The 17238-nt window shown below is 44.9% G+C and overlaps 1 protein-coding gene across 1 annotated transcript in view; it reads left to right on the plus strand.

Moving 5' to 3' along the window:
- The window catches only part of LOC143998116 (flap endonuclease 1-like), a gene marked incomplete at its 5' end in the record, with an annotated part of 43140 nt that overhangs the window by 20355 nt on the left and 5547 nt on the right, over nucleotides 1-17238 (plus strand). Inside the window, 4 exons of the mRNA XM_077493860.1 lie at nucleotides 1030-1090; nucleotides 4095-4226; nucleotides 11596-11744; nucleotides 14562-14715. Coding sequence (XP_077349986.1) covers nucleotides 1030-1090; nucleotides 4095-4226; nucleotides 11596-11744; nucleotides 14562-14715 — 496 coding nt within the window. The remainder of the gene's footprint in view (nucleotides 1-1029; nucleotides 1091-4094; nucleotides 4227-11595; nucleotides 11745-14561; nucleotides 14716-17238) is intronic.

A 17238-nucleotide genomic window follows, 5' to 3' on the forward strand; every position in this document is an offset into this window, starting at 1 on the left:
GATCAGGGATCCCTTTGATTGACTCCTGATCATTAGTGGGGACCAGAGCTGTCAGTGACAGCCAGGTTTGACAGCTAACAGAGGTACAAATTGTTGGCTGGTCACCGTCAAAGTGAAGATGTTGAACTAAACTCATCAATTTAAAGTGGTTGTAAACCCTTACAACACACTTTGACCTACAGGTAAGCCTAGATTAAGGCTTACCTGTAGGTCCAAGAAATATCTCCTAAACCTACACGGTTTAGGAGATATTTCCTGAAAGACAGGCACCGCTGTCTACGGCGCATGCGCAGGCGCACTGAGCGCGCCGCGGTCAACGGCGATATTCCACGAGTGGCGGCTCCTGTGCGCATGCGCGGGAGTGACGTCATCATGGCTTCGCCGAATGACAGCGGCGGAGCAGCGAGACCCACCGAGAAGATGGTTGCGCCGGACTACAGGGGACAGCGGTGACATCGCTGGCTCCTGTGTCAGGTAAGTGACACATAATGGACTACTATGCGATGCATAGTAGTCCATTATGCTTTACCTTTGCAGGGAATGAAAGAGGAAGTAAAGTCATCAGGGTTTACTACTTCCTCTTTAACTGTTTCCTAAAACAGCTACGTTCAAGGCATGCCATGAATGATAACTGTCGCAGTAGCTTGTGTTCTCATCTGAATCGTCAAGCCATCAAATAGATAACTGATCACATGTGCCGCATCATAGCAACTGCAGATCATACAGAGGCTAAGATGGCAGCTTCCTTGGCTATAAGGCATAGAAGGGGTTGGTTCTGCTTTAACTGTATTTTTCTCTATCACCTGTAGCTTTCTATGTGATTCTTTCTCACAGTAACAACAATAAAAAAAAAAAAAAAAGACATCATCGGTATTCACAGTCTTATTAGGAGGCATGTCAATATGTAATTCTTCACACCAGTCCTCTGACAGTCCACAATGCATTGCAGCTGGTCTGTGGCTCCTCATAGGAGGACTCACCTATGCCGTGGTGATTGTATACAATGGACATGATATCTGTTTCTTCCAGGAATATTGAAGAGTATAATCTTCCCAAGATCCTAGAAAAACTGAAAATGACCCAAGAACAGGTAAGTCCTGTTTTTGCCACCAACAAAGTCCAGAGTGTAGTACATTTCCTTATTGATATATCTCCTTTAGGTACCTATAAGTAGGGATTTTTTTCAGTGGAAATGCGGGGGGGATGCAGTTCCGGCACCTCCAGAACTAAATGTATGTATTGGCACGGGGTTCTGGGGTTTTCTGAAGTTTCTATTTATGCTGGCTGCTGGCGGACCTACACTATATTGTAAAAAGTATTGGGACACCTGCCTTTACACTCACACTTTAATGGAATCCCAGTCTTATGCCTTATGTCTTATACACAAGCGGAATTTCCGTCAGATCTTGGATGGTTTTTCTGACGGAATTCCGCTCAAGCTTGGCTTGCATACACACGGTCACACAAAAGTTCTCTGAACTTCCAACCCTCAAGAACGCGGTGACGTACAACTCTATGACGAGCCAAGAAAATTAAGTTTAATGCTTCCGAGCACGTGTCGAATTGTTTCCGAGCATGCATCGGAATTTTGCTAGTCGGAATTGCCACAGGCGATTGGAACTTTTTTCCGTCGGAAAAATAGAGAGCCTCTTGTCAGTCTTTTGCTGGCAGAAATTCCACCAGCAAAAGTCCGATGGAGCATAAACACGGTCGGAATTTCCGACAAAAAGCTCACATCGGACTTTTGCTACTGAAAATTCCACTCGGGTGTACGGGGCATTAGTCCGTAGGGTTCAACATTGAGTTGGCCCCCCCTTTGCAGCTACAGTATCTCACAAAAGTGAGTACACCCCTCACATTTTTTAAATTTTTTCATGTGACCACACTGAAGAAATGACAGTTTGCTACAATGTAAAGTAGTGAGTGTACAGCTTGTATAATGCCCTGTACATGCAATAGGATTTTCCGACAACAAAATCCATGGGATTTTTTCCGACGGATGTTGGCTCAAACTTGTCTTACGTATCCGCGGTCACACAAAGTTGGTCGGAAATTCTGAGCGTCAAGAACGCGGTGACGTACAACACGTACGACAAGCCAAGAAAAATGAAGTTCAATAGCCAGTGCGGCTCTTCTGCTTGATTCCGAGCATGCGTGGCACTTTGTGCGTCGGAATTGTCTACACGCGATCGGAATTTCCAGAACCAGATCTCAAAATGTGTGTGACGGAAATTCCAGTGTAAAATGTGTGATGGAGCCTATACACGGTCGGACTTTCTGACAACAAGGTCCTATCACACATTTTCCATCGGAAAATTTTATCGTGTGTATGGGGCATAACAGTGTAAATTTGCTGTCCTCTCAAAATAGGTCAACACACAGCCATTAATGTCTAAACTGCTGTCAACAAAAGTGAGTACACCCCTAAGTGAAAATGTCCAAATTGGGCCCAAAGTGTCAATATTTTGTGTGGCCACCATTATTTTCCAGCACTGCCTTAACCCTCTTGGGCATGGAGTTCACCAGAGCTTCATAGGTTGTCACTGGAGTCCTCTTCCCCTCCTCCATGATGACATCACAGAGCTGGTGGATGATGGAGACCTTGCACTCCTCTATCTTCCGTTTGAGGATGTCCCACAGATGCTCAATAGGGTTTAGGTCTGGAGACATGCTTGGCCAGTCCATCCCCTTTACCCTCAGCTTCTTTAGCAAGGCAGTGGTCATCTTGGAGGTGTGTTTGGGGTCGTTATCATGTTGGAATACTGCCCTGCGGCCCAGTCTCTGAAGGGAGGGGATCATGCACTGCTTCAGTATGTCACAGTACATGTTGGCATTCATGGTTCCCTCAATGATCTGTAGCCCCCCAGTGCCGGCAGCACTCATGCAGCCCCAGACCATGATACTCCCACCACCATGCTTGACTGTAGACAAGACACATTTGCCTTTGTACTCCTCACCTGGTTGCCCCCACACACGCTTGTCACCACCTGAACCAAATATGTTTATCTTCTTCTCATCAGACCACAGGACATGGTTCCAGTAATCCATGTCCTTAGTCTTCTTGTCTTCAGCAAACTGTTTGCAGGTTTTCTTGTGCATCATCCTTAGAAGAGGCTTCCTTCTGGGATGACAGCCATGCAGACCAATTTGATGCAGTGTGCGGCGTATGGTCTGAGCACTGACCCTCCACCCCTGCAACCTCTGCAGCAATGCTGGCAGCACTCATACGTCTATTTCACAAACACAACCTCTGGATATGACGCTGAGCACATGACCTCAACTTCTTTGGTGGACCATGATGAGGCCTGTTCTGAGTGGAACCTGTCCTGTTATACAGCTGTATGGTCTTGGCCACCGTGCTGCAGCTCAGTTTCAGGGTCTTGCCAATCTTCTTAGGCCATCTTTATGTAGAGCAACTACTTTTTTCAGATCCTCAGAGTTCTTTGCCATGAGGTGCCATATTGAATTTCCAGTGACCAGTATGAGAGAGTGAGAGCGATAACACCAAATTTAACACACCTGCTCTCCATTCACACCTGAGACCTTGTAACACTAACGAGTCACATGACACCGGGGATGGAAAATGTTTTGTTGCCAGCGGTTTAGACATTAATGGCTGTGTGTTGAGTTATTTTGAGGGGACAGCAAATTTACACTGTTATACAAGCTGTACACTCACTACTTTACATTGTAGACAAGTGTCATTTCTTCAGTGTTGTCACATGAAAAGATAGAATAAAATATTTACAAAAATGTGAGGGGTGTACTCATTTTTGTGAGATACTGTATAACACCTTCAGCTCTTCTGGGAAGGCTGTCCACAAAGTTTAGGAGTGTGTCTATGGGAATGTTTGACCATTCTTCCAGATTTTCCCTCTATTCATGTTCTTATGACAACTGTGAAGTTTTGTATTTCCCGATCATTTTCAGTCCCAATGACATTAGTCCCCTGGAGAGGCTACGTCTCCCAGCAGGGACATGGACATCAATAAAGACCTGACAGGGGGTTCAAGCCCCCGTAATCAATCCAAAACTAAAGAAAAATAAAAAAAGAGCTTTACTTTGATATTCATTTTATTATTTTACCCCTGTAGTTTATAGACTTGTGCATCCTGCTGGGTTGTGATTATACTTCAAAGATCAAAGGTTTGGGGGAGAAAAAAGCAATAAAGATGATGCAGAAGTATGGAACCATCGAAGGGATCCTTCCAAACATCATCCCAGAGGTGAGAAGACGGGAGACTACCATATATCCTCCAGTGTTGCATAGTTCCATAAATACTGTATGTATATCTTCCACCATTCATCGTCTTCCATATTTCAAGATTTATGTCCTCCAGCATCCCTCTTCTTATGTATTCCCAGATATATCTCCTCCATCATCCATTTTCTTCAGTATTTCCAGATATATTGTATCTCTTTCATAATACCTCATCTTCCATATTTTAGATTTACCACCTTCAGAATGCATTATCTTACATACTGTATTTCCAGATAATATATCCTTCAAAATCCCTCATATTCCGGATTGCAAATATATGCACCCCTTCATCCCTCATCTTCCATATATGTAGACATATTCCCTCCATCATCCTTTATCTTTCATATATCCAGATATAACTCCTACATTATTAATTTTCTTCTATAATTGCAGATATATCTCCTCCACAATCCCTTATCTTCTATATTTCCAAATATGTCTTGTTTATTATCCCCCATTTTTCATATTTACAGATATATCCCCTCCATAACCCCTTATCTTCCATATATATATATCTCCATCATTCTTCATTCTCAATATATACTGTGCTCCATCATCCCTCTTCTTCAGTATTTCCAGATATACTGAAGCTCCTTGATAATCCCTCATCGTGCATATTTTAGATATACCACTTCAGAATCCATAATCTTCCATATTCCCAGATAATATATCCTTCATTATTCCTCATCTTCCATATTTCCAGATATACCTCCATCAAAATCCCTCATCTTCCATATTTCCAGATATACCTCCATCAAAATCCCTCATCTTCGATGTTTCCAGATATACCTCCATCAAAATCCCTCATCTTCCATGTTTACAAATATCCTTCCATCAAAATCCCTCATATTCCATGTTTCCAGATATACCTCCATCAAAATCCCTCATCTTTGATGTTTCCAGATATCCTTCCATCAAAATCCCTCATCTTCCATATTTCCAGATATACCTCCATCAAAATTCCTCATCTTCCATGGTTACAGATATCCGTCCATCCAAATTCCTCATCTTCCATGTTTACAGATATACCTCCATCAAAATCCCTCATCTTCCATATTTCCAGATATACCTCCATCAAAATTCCTCATCTTCCATATTCCCAGATATACCACCATCAGAATCCCTCATCTTCCATGTTTACAAATATCCTTCCATCAAAATCCCACATCTTCCATGTTTACAGATATACCTCCTTCAAAATCCCTCATCTTCCATGTTTACAGATATACCTCCATCAAAATCCCACATCTTCCATGTTTACAGATATACCTCCATCAAAATCCCTCATCTTCCATGGTTACAGATATCCTTCCATCAAAATCCCTCATCTTCCATATTTCCAGATATCCTTCCATCAAAATCCCTCATCTTCCATATTTCCAGATATACCTCCATCAAAATTCCTCATCTTCCATATTCCCAGATATACCACCATCAGAATCCCTCATCTTCCATGTTTACAAATATCCTTCCATCAAAATCCCACATCTTCCATGTTTACAGATATACCTCCTTCAAAATCCCTCATCTTCCATGTTTACAGATATACCTCCATCAAAATTCCTCATCTTCCATGGTTACAGATATCCTTCCATCAAAATCCCTCATCTTCCATATTTCCAGATATACCTCCATCAAAATTCCTCATCTTCCATATTCCCAGATATACCACCATCAGAATCCCTCATCTTCCATGTTTACAGATATACCTCCATCAAAATCCCACATCTTCCATGTTTACAGATATACCTCCATCAAAATCCCTCATCTTCCATGGTTACAGATATCCTTCCATCAAAATCCCTCATCTTCCATATTTCCAGATATCCTTCCATCAAAATCCCTCATCTTCCATATTTCCAGATATACCTCCATCAAAATTCCTCATCTTCCATATTCCCAGATATACCACCATCAGAATCCCTCATCTTCCATGTTTACAAATATCCTTCCATCAAAATCCCACATCTTCCATGTTTACAGATATACCTCCTTCAAAATCCCTCATCTTCCATGTTTACAGATATACCTCCATCAAAATTCCTCATCTTCCATGGTTACAGATATCCTTCCATCAAAATCCCTCATCTTCCATATTTCCAGATATACCTCCATCAAAATTCCTCATCTTCCATATTCCCAGATATACCACCATCAGAATCCCTCATCTTCCATGTTTACAGATATACCTCCATCAAAATCCCTCATCTTCCATGTTTACAGATATACCTCCATCAAAATTCCTCATCTTCCATTTTATACAGATATACAGTTGTGTGAAAAAGTATTTGCCCCCTTTGTGATTATTTTCCATATTTGTCACACTTAAATGACTCAGATCATCAAAAAATTGTATTATTTCACAAAGATAACTTGACTAAATACAAAATGTTGTTTTTAAATGATGGTTTCATTTATTTACACAAAAAAGCTGTCCAAAGCTGCCTGGCTTTACAGTGCCTTGAAAAAGTATTCACCCCCCTTGGCATTTTTCGTGTTTTGTTGCCTCACAACCTGGAATAAACATGGATTGTTTGAGGATTTGCAGATATATCCACTTCATAATCCCTTATCTTCCATATTTACAGATATACTGTATCTCCGCCATCATTCTACATTTTCAATATATATATTGCCTCAACCCTACCTCTTGTTCCATATTTTCAGATATGCCCTGTCCATCATCCCTTCTTTTTCATATTTCCAGATACAGCGCCTTGCAAAAGTATTCACCCCCCTTGGCATTTTTCGTGTTTTGTTGCCTCACAACCTGGAATTACCATGGATTGTTTGAGGATTTGCATCATTTAAAGGGATTGTAAAGTGATTTTATTTTTTTTTTAAATAACAAACATGTTATACTTACCCCGAACCTACTCTTTAGGGGTCCCTCGGCGGCTGTCTCGGCTTCCTCCCGCAGGTGCTTCTCACGTTCATGCGAGCTCCCTCACATAGGTGAGAAGCATCTGCGGGCGCACTCCCGTGATACAGCTGGCGGCTATAGCCGCTCGCTGTATTACACGGCCCCGCCCCCCGGCACTCCGCGTCAGTGGATGTGATTGACAGCAGCACGAGCCAATGGTTGCGTTGCTTTCCATCCATCCACTCCAGCCAATCAGCGGCCAGGCTGAACGGTGAAAAGGACGTCGGGGGACGATCGCGGGACTTTCGAGGGGTGAGGTAAGTAAAACGGGGGGGCTGGGGGCGCCAGGACTGTCAGATGTTTTTTCACCTTAACCACTTCCCACCCGGCCAATGCACATATACGGCCGGGTGGGAGCCGTCTACTTCTGATAGGACGTTCAGGAGCGGCGCGATCCCGATGCGCCCGTGTCACCCGGACACGGCACATCTCAGATCGGCAGGATGGCTCTCTGATTGGCCCTCCTGATCACATGACGGCCGTGTCCAATCACGGCCGTCATGTGATGTAAACAAACAGCCGGTTGCTAGGCAATCGGCTCCTCCTCTCCTCACACAGAAGTCATCGCTGAGGAGAGGAGAGCAGATCGCTGCAGCCGGCTGGTGATCAGTGAGTATGAGATGTTTTTTACAGCTTTTTACTCACTGATCACCAGTCTAGTGTACACACACAACACACCACACAGTGTAAACACACGTCCCCACACATGTCCCCAAAACACACATGTCCCCAAATAATAAAAACACATGTCCCTAATAATAAAAACATGTCCCCCACATATGTCCCACTAAAACCACATGTCCCAATGATTATCTGCACACATATATACGTGATCACCTGCACACATATGTACATGATCATTTGCGTACATATGTCCGTGATCACACAAACCAATTATTATACACTTAACGGAATTTTTTTACCAAAGACATGTAGCAGAATACATTTTGGCTTAAATTTATGACAAAATTTGATTTTATTGGATTTCTTTTAAAATAGAAAAAATAAAATATTTTTTTTTTTCCAAATTTCAGCTTTTTTGCGCTTATATCGCAAAAAATAAAAAAACGGAGTCGTGAATAAATACCACCAAAATAAAGCTCTATTTGTGCAAACAAAATGATAAAAATGTAATTTGGGTACAGTGTAGCATGACTGCGCAATTGTCACTGAAAGCGCTAGAGCGATGAAAGCTGAAAATTGGGCTGGGAAGGAAGGGGGCGAAAGTGCCCTGTATTGAAGTGGTTAATGCATAGAATGTATTAAGGTGAAAAAACATTTACCTTTACAACCCCTTTAATTTACAGAACATGCCCACAACTTTGAAGATGTTTTTTTTTTTTATTGTGAACCAAACAAAAAATAGGACAAAATAACAGAAAATGTCAATGTGCACAACTATTCACCCCCCTAAAGTCAATACTTTGTAGAGCCATCTTTTGCGGCTATCACAGCTCCAAGTCACTTTGGATAAGTCTCTATGAGTCTTGCCACATCTTACCACTGGGATTTTTACCCATTCCTCCTTGCAAAAACTGCTCCAGCTCCTTCAAGTTGGATGGTTTGCGCTTGTGAACAGCAATCTTTAAGTCTGATCACAGATTTTCTATTGGAATAAGGTCTGGGCTTTGACTAGGCCATTCCAACACATTTACATGTTTCCCCTTAACCACTTGCCAACCAGCCGCTGCAGAATGGCACAGCGACTAGGGGTGCGGCTGACACACGGAGAACCAGGATCTGTGTGTGTAAACACACAGTTTTCGGTTCTCTGAGGGGAGAAAAGACAGATCGCCTGTTCATACAAAGTATGAACAGCGATCTGTCATCTCCCCTACATAGTCCCCTCCCCCCTTCAGTTAGAAAACACACTAGGGAACACAATTAACCCCTTGATCGCCCCCCTAGTGTTAACCCCTTCCCTGCAAGTGACATTTTTACAGTAATTAACGCATTTTTATAGCACTGATCGCTGTATAAATGCCAATGGTCCCAAAAATGTGTCAAAATTGTCCGATGTGTCCGCCATAATGTCGGAGTTTCCAATAAAAATAGCATATCGCCGCCATTACTAGTAAAAAAAAATAATAATAATAAAAATGCCATAAATCTATCCCCTATTTTGTAGACGCTATAACTTTTGCACAAACCAATCAATATACGCTTATTGCGATTTGTATTACCAAAAATATGAGAAGAATACATATCGGCCTAAACTGAGGAAAAAATTTGCTTTTTAAAAAAAAATGGGGATATTTATTATAGCATAAAGTAAAAAATATTTTGCGTTTTTTTCAGAATTGTCGCTCTTTCTTTGTTTATAGCACAAAAAATAAAAACCGCAGAGGTGATCTCTTGCTCTTACTTAGGTGTTGCAGCCTCTGGGGCCTTTCAAAAATGTGTATACATGTAATGACAGGTCATGTGACACTTAGCTCCGTACACACGTTTGGACATTCTGACAACAAAATCTGTTGGGTTTTTTCAGACGGATTTTGTCCGAAACTGATGTTGCATACACACGGTCGGACAAAGTTGTTGGAAAATCCGATCGTTCGGAACGTGATGACATTCCTTCGTTACGACGGGGCTACATTGCAGCTAGTAGCCAATAGCTTTGATCTCGTAATGTGATCCGAGCATGCCTGGCACTTTGTCCGATTGGAATTCTCTACAAACGAAAATTTGAGGTCCTGCTCTCAATTTTTTTCTGACTGGAAAAAGTCAGATAGAGCCCACACATGATCGGATTTTCCGACAATATAATCTGATCAGACCTTTTCCGTCTGAATTTCTGACGGGGGCTAAAATTGCACACAGGGGGACATCATTTCACTAATTAGGTGACTTCTGAAGGTAATTGGTTGCATCAGAGCTTTTTCTGGGCTTCATAACAAAGGGGGTGAATACATACACACATGCCAATTATCAGTTTTTTATTTCTGAAAAATAGTTTTATGTATATGTAGCGCCGGCTCCTGACAAGCATGTGCTATATGTTTTTGCAAATGAATATGCCTAAAACCACAGTTGGGTTTTAGGGCTAATTATGCTAAATTATGGTTTCAGTGGCAGTATAGCTGGATTGCACTGGGTTCTCCTTGACCGCAGGTGTCGCTGTCACTGCTGTCAAGTGTGAGAACGCAGTTTAGCTTGGCGTATTGCGTGCCATCCCTTTCTCTGAAGCAGCCCAGTGGGAGTGTCATCCTGCTGTGCATTCTGAGAGGTGGTATTTAAGGTACTGACATCACGTGCTTCTGGGTTCCAGTCCAGAAGATCTTTCTGTCTGTTTGGTCCTGGTCCTCCTGACCAGCCCACATGGCCCTCCTGGCCTGGGGTGCGGATACATGCAATTCCGAATCTCGGGGCTGGATGGTCCGAGGCAAAGTAACTGCAGGGACATGCCTGAGTGGATATTGAGGCCTGAGGATTCAAAGGGGGTCTGGTACCGTCTCATCTAAAGAGAGGCCCAGCAACTGAAGAAGCATCCAGGGGAGGACTCTTCGGGAGAAGGCCATGCACAAGGCTGGCTTCTCTGAAGGAGCCTGGAGGCTCAGTTGAAGGACACTAAATGGATCTACACTTATACGGTATCACCGGACCGGCTGCGAGATACTGGTACCGTATGATAGCTCTTTAAATTTACCTACGTCCCTCAGTTCTACACCCAAGCCTGTGGCAGAGGCTTTTCTCAAGTGTTCTACATCCAATTCTGTGGCAGAGACTTTGTTTTCCTTAACACCCTACCGGCTACCAGGCCTAGTGAGAGGAGGTCTATCCGGTGGTTGTGAGAATCCAGTTGTGAAACGGTAATTCTCTGGATTTCTATTGTGAGAGACTTCCTATCTTTACAGTCCCAAAAGTACCTGAACTTTCTTCCTAACCCTTTACCCTCCATTAAGAGACTGTGTTATCTTCTAAATAAATATCCCAAAAAGAGGATCCAGTGTCAGTTTCTGCAGTTCTTTGGGCTATCTACCACGGGAAACCCCTAGACAGAGACAAGGTCAAGAAGGTAACGGTAAGCCCAATAAAACCAGCAGCTCCTTTGGGGGTCAGTGCTACATTTATATTTTTCAAATTTTACTTCACCAACTTAGACTATTGTGTTCTGATCCATCACATATAATTCAGATTAAAAAAAACATTTAACTAACGGCTGTAATGTAACAAAATAGGTAAAAAGCCAAGGGGAGTGAATACTTTTGCAAGGCACTGTATATCTGCTCTGTCATCCCCCATCTTCCATATTTCCATATAAATCTCTTTCATCATCCTTCATCTTTCACATTTCCAGATATCGCGTCCATAATCTATCATCTCCTGTATTTCCTTATCCTCAATGTCCACCACTCCTCAGATCCCTTGTATGGAGTTGCTTTGTACTTACTCCTTCTCTCCTTTTATATAGGATCGTATTCCCCCAGATTTCCATTTCCAAGAGGCTCGTAAACTGTTCCTGAAGCCGAATGTAGTGGATGTCACCTCTCTCAATCTAGAATGGAAGAAGGTGGATGAAGACAAAGTCCTCCAGTTCCTGTCAGGGGAGAAGCATTTGAAGTATGTGTGATTAGAAGGACAGAAGAACTGATTCCAGGAGGGAGGACAGACTTTTCATAGACTTATGAACATTATGTACTTATGTACATACAATCGGAAATTCCCCCAGCAAAAGTCCGATGTGAGCTTTTGGTCAGAAATTCAGACCGTGTGTACGCTCCATCTGACTTTTGCTGGCGGAATTCCCGTCAGCAAAAGATTGAGAGCAGGTTCTCTATTTTTCAGTCGGAAAAAGTTCAGATCGTAAATTTCCGATTGTCTGTGGCAATTCCGACCTGCAAAATTCATGCTCGGAAACAATTCGACGCATGCTCAGAAGCATTGAACTCCATTTTCTTGGCTCGTCGTAGTGGTGTACGTCCCCACGTTCTTGACGGTCGAAAGTTCAGAGAACTTTAGTGTGACCGTGTGTATGCAAGCCAAGCTTGAGCGGAATTCCGTCGGAAAAACCATCCAAGTTTTTTCTGATGGAAAATCTGCTCATGTGTACGGGGCATTACTAATTTCAAAGGGACAGAAATTACCTTTGGGGTGGTGGTGGTTTGCAGTCAACCTGCTGACTAGCTTTGACTCTTACTGTGATAGCACCACAATGAAAAAAGATCCGTTACATGAGCCACAAAACTGCTAGCTCCTTGTAGTTTACTTTGAGAGCATTATTATGTATTGTAAAAACATACACAAGAGAAACGCCTAGTGCATTATCACCAGATCAGAGCCCTGCGGAAGGTGTCTGTCCCCCGAAATTGGGAACGTTTTTTTCACTGTGTGGCATCAGATGAGATACCTGTCTCACCTGCTGGAGTTGTTCACTTGATAAGCTTGATTCTGTCACAATTTTGTGAACAGAACACTGTTGTGTGTTTTTAATAATTGGCTTTGGTGATAATGCACTAGGCGTTTGTTCCCTCTTTTGTATGTTTTTACAGTATTGTCACGTACCTAGTTGATGAGCCCGAACTGCAGAGGAAGGCCTCTCTTACCTCCGACTTAAGGTCCCTGGTAGAGTAAGCAGGCTGGAGACTGGAGCAGCAGACAGGTGCAGCAGGCTGAGGACTGGAGCAGCAGACAGGTGCAGCAGGCTGGAGACTGGAGCAGCAGACAGGTGCAGCAGGCTGGAGACTGGAGAAGCAGACAGGTGCAGCAGGCTGGAGACTGGAGCAGCAGACAGGTGCAGCAGGCTGGAGACTGGAGCAGCGGACAGGTGCAGCAGGCTGGAGACTGGAGCAGCGGACAGGTGCAGCAGGCTGGGGACTGGAGCAGCAGACAGGTGCAGCAGGCTGGAGACTGGAGCAGCAGACAGGTGCAGAAGGCTGGAGACTGGAGCAGCAGACAGGTGCAGCAGGGTGAGAACTGGAGCAGCAGACAGGTGCAGCAGGCTGGGGACTGGAGCAGCATACAGGTGCAGCAGGCTGGAGACTGGAGCAGCAGACAGGTGCAGCAGGCTGGAGACTGGAGCAGCAGACAGGTGCAGCAGGCTGGGGACTGGAGCAGCAGACAGGTGCAGCAGGCTGGGGACTGGAGCAGCAGACAGGTGCAGCAGGCTGGAGACTGGAGAAGCAGACTGTGGGTAGATTCCCACTGGACTGGGACTCAGACAAGCCGGGCCATACACAGACAGGAGTACTGGAACAAGGCAGAGGCAGAAGCACTGGAACAAGCCGAGTCGGTATCAGGTGGGCAGCAGAAGGACCAGAGGAGCAGGCAGGAGCAACATCAAGACAGGCCGGGGTCAGATGCAGGCAGGCAGCGGGGGATAGTCAGAGGCAAGCAGAGTATCACACAGGAAAAGGTTAAGATAGCAAGGTATACACGGAACGCTGTAGATCAGACAGCAATGTTTCTGTGTGTCAGCCTGGTTTAATTAGCCCGCCTGGCGTCAGGGGCTGTGCTTGCGAATGCGCATTGGCACCCACGATCGCGCACCAGCAAGTCCGGATCTCCTGTTACTGGCAGGATCTTCCTGACATTGCCCCCCCCCCCCCCCCAAAGGGGCAGCCTCCAGATGCCCAACCGGGCCAACTTCTCAGGATGAGACCTCTTAAAGGACTGGATGAGACTCTTAGCGTGGATGTTACCTTCAGTCAGAGACAAGCCATGTAATGCACAGGAACAGGTTCAGATAGCAAGGTCTACATGGGAATGCTGTAGATCAGACAGCAATGTTTCCGTGTGTCAGTCTGGTTTAAATAGCCTGCCTGGCGTCAGGGGCCCGTGCGCATGCGTGCATGCTCATGAATGCGCATTGGCACCCGCGATCGCGCACCAGCAAGTCCGAATCTCCTTTTTCTAGCAGGATCTTCCTGACAAGTATCCTGAAGATCTGAGGAGGGCTGCATTGTTGAAACCATCGCCTGCCATAGTCCTCTTGGGAAGTTCTTTGAAATGAGAATAATGCTGTGGTGTTTGCTGGTAGTATTGTATCTCTGTATAATAATACTGTGCTGTTCCTGTTAGTAGTGTATCTCTGTAGAATAATACTGTGCTGTTTGTTCCCAGTAGTAGCAGTAGTGCATCTCTGTAGAATAATACTGTGCTGTTCCTGTTAGTAGTGTATCTCTGTAGAATAATACTGTGCTGTTCCTGGTAGTATTGCATCTCTTTAGAATAATACTGTGCTGTTCCCAGTAGTATTGTATCTCTGTAGAAGATTACTGTGGTGTTCCTGGTAGTATTGTATCTCTGTGGAATTGATACTGTGCTGTTCCTGGTAATATTGTATCTCTATAGAGTAATACTGTGCTGGTCCTGGCAGTGTCAGTGCAATCCTAATATAGTGCTGGACTGGATATCATAGTATTGTGTTCTTCCATCCAGCAGGGAGAAGGTGCGGCGAGCATTACAGAAACTCCATCCGGCTGAAACTCCGAGAAAGCGCAAAGCCAAATCCAAAGCCAGTGGTCCATCTGCAGAGAAGCAAAAGAGGATCAGTGATTTTTACCCAGCAAAGAAATCAGCAAATCAAGAAAAGGTGAGCAAAGTACAACTCACCTTCACCTCACCTGGGCATTTACCTGTCACTGGGAGCAGAGTTATGGGAGTGCGAGGTACGGCTCACACTTACCTCACCTGGGCACTTACCTGTCATTGGGAACCGAGTTATGGGAGTGCGAGGTACGGCTCACACTTACCTCACCTGGGCACTTACCTGTCATTGGGAACCGAGTTATGGGAGTGCGAGGTAAGGCTCACACTTACCTCACCTGGGCACTTACCTGTCATTGGGAGCAGAGTTATGGGAGTGCGAGGTACGGCTCACACTTACCTCACCTGGGCACTTACCTGTCATTGGGAGCAGAGTTATGGGAGTGCGAGGTACGGGTCACACTTACCTCACCTGGGCACTTACCTGTCACTGGGAGCAGAGTTATGGGAGGGCGAGGTATGGCTCACACTTACCTCACCTGGGCACTTACCTGTCATTGGGAGCAGAGTTATGGGAGTGCGAGGTACGGCTCACACTTACCTCACCTGGGCACTTACCTGTCATTGGGAGCCGAGTTATGGGAGTGCGAGTTACGGCTCACACTTACCTCACCTGGGCACTTACCTGTCACTGGGAGCAGAGTTAGGAGAGAGTGAGGTACGGCTCACACTTACCTCACCTGGGCACTTACCTGTCAATGGGAGCAGAGTTACGGGAGTGCGAGGTACGGCTCACACTTACCTCACCTGGGCACTTACCTGTCATTGGAAGCAGAGTTGCGGGAGTGTGAGGTACGGCTCACACTTACCTCACCTGGGCACTTACCCGTCATTGGGAGCAGAGTTACCGGAGTGTGAGGTACGGCTCACACTTACCTCACCTGGGCACTTACCCGTCATTGGGTGCAGAGTTATGGGAGTGCAAGGTACGGGTCACACTTACCTCACCTGGGCACTTACCTGTCATTGGGAGCACAGTTATGGGAGTGCGAGGTAAGGCTCACACTTACCTCACCTGGGCACTTACCTGTCACTGGGAGCACAGTTATGGGAGTGCGAGGTACGGCTCACACTTACCTTTTCTGGGCTCTTACCTGTCACTGGGAGCAGAGTTAGGAGAGAGTGATGTACGGCTCACACTTACCTCACCTGGGCACTTACCTGTCATTGGGAGCAGAGTTACGGGAGTGCGAGGTAAGGCTCACACTTACCTCACCTGGGCACTTACCTGTCATTGGGAGCAGAGTTACGGGAGTGCGAGGTACGGGTTACACTTACCTCACCTGGGCACTTACCCGTCATTGGGAGCAGAGTTATGGGAGTGCAAGGTACGGGTCACACTTACCTCACCTGGGCACTTACCTGTCACTGGGAGCTGAGTTAGGGGAGAGCGAGGTACGGCTCACCTTCATCTTGTGAGAAACCATAAACCAGGCAGAGACAGAAAATGCAGTTAAAATCATACCTTTTACTGAAAAACCAGAAATAACAGACCAGGAACGTAGTCAAAAACGGAAGCCAGGGTTTGGATGCCAGAGCGGATAATCAGATGAGCTGGGGTCAGGAAACCAGAAGTCAGTGTAATCAGGAGCAAATAAATCAGGAACAGGTATCGGAAGAGAAGTCAGCCAGGCCAAGCCATACACAGGAACACAGACAGAAACGCACTGGAGAACATAGACCACACAAGGGCAAGGAAGAAATGAGCCAAAAGGGGCTGGCTGTAGGCTGGATTAATGGGGCAGGTTAATGGTGACCAGGTTAGTCACTATGGGAACAAGTGGCCTGGTAATTAACCGACAGCTGAGCTATTTGAGCAATGAAAGAAAAGAGCTGCTCATAAGTAACAGGAGCTCAGCCCTGACACATCTCACCTTTTGTACTAACCTGTCAATGGGAGCATGGCTAGGAGAGAGCGAAGTAAAGCTCACATGCAACTCATCTGAACATTGGTGTCATCGATATGCCATCCAATCTGCTGTTGGCCGTCATCCACAAATATTGGTTAGTTTTGTTTGGGGGTTCAGGTGTAAACATTCTCTTGCAGTCTGTAGATGGTCATAAAAGGGGCAACTTATCAGCAGAGGTTGGTTGTTCCAAGCTTGGTCTGATCATTGTCAGTGTATATGAAGTCTCCCTAGTGCCATCTGCTATGATGATGTTTGAGTGAGGTGGAAAATGCCATCCTTTGACTATATGTGGGCTGTGTATGCGGTTATTGTACAATCCTTCAGACAACCCTCCACCTCACCAAGCATATTCAGTGACCACATTGTACAGATTTCATCTTTATAGAAGTATGGCCAAACTTGTAAAAGGCAGGAGCCCCTGAGACAAGGCAGAGTTAAGTTGGGAGGATAGAGGTCTGAAGGTGTCACTAGAGGAGATCTCCGTGGTGCGTTCGGGCCAGCTGATCATACACTATATTGTCAAAAGTATTTGGACACCTGCCTTTACACGCACATAAACTTTAATGGCATTCCAGTCTTAGACCACTGTACGGTTCAATATTGAGTTGGCCCAAATTCGCTCATCCATGTCTTTATGGACCTTGCTTTGTGCACTGGTC

The sequence above is a fragment of the Lithobates pipiens genome, unplaced genomic scaffold (genome assembly GCF_037356315.1).
Source record: "Lithobates pipiens isolate NorthernLeopardFrog02 unplaced genomic scaffold, aLitPip1_a1.2 Scaffold_19, whole genome shotgun sequence".
Taxonomy (NCBI): domain Eukaryota; kingdom Metazoa; phylum Chordata; class Amphibia; order Anura; family Ranidae; genus Lithobates; species Lithobates pipiens.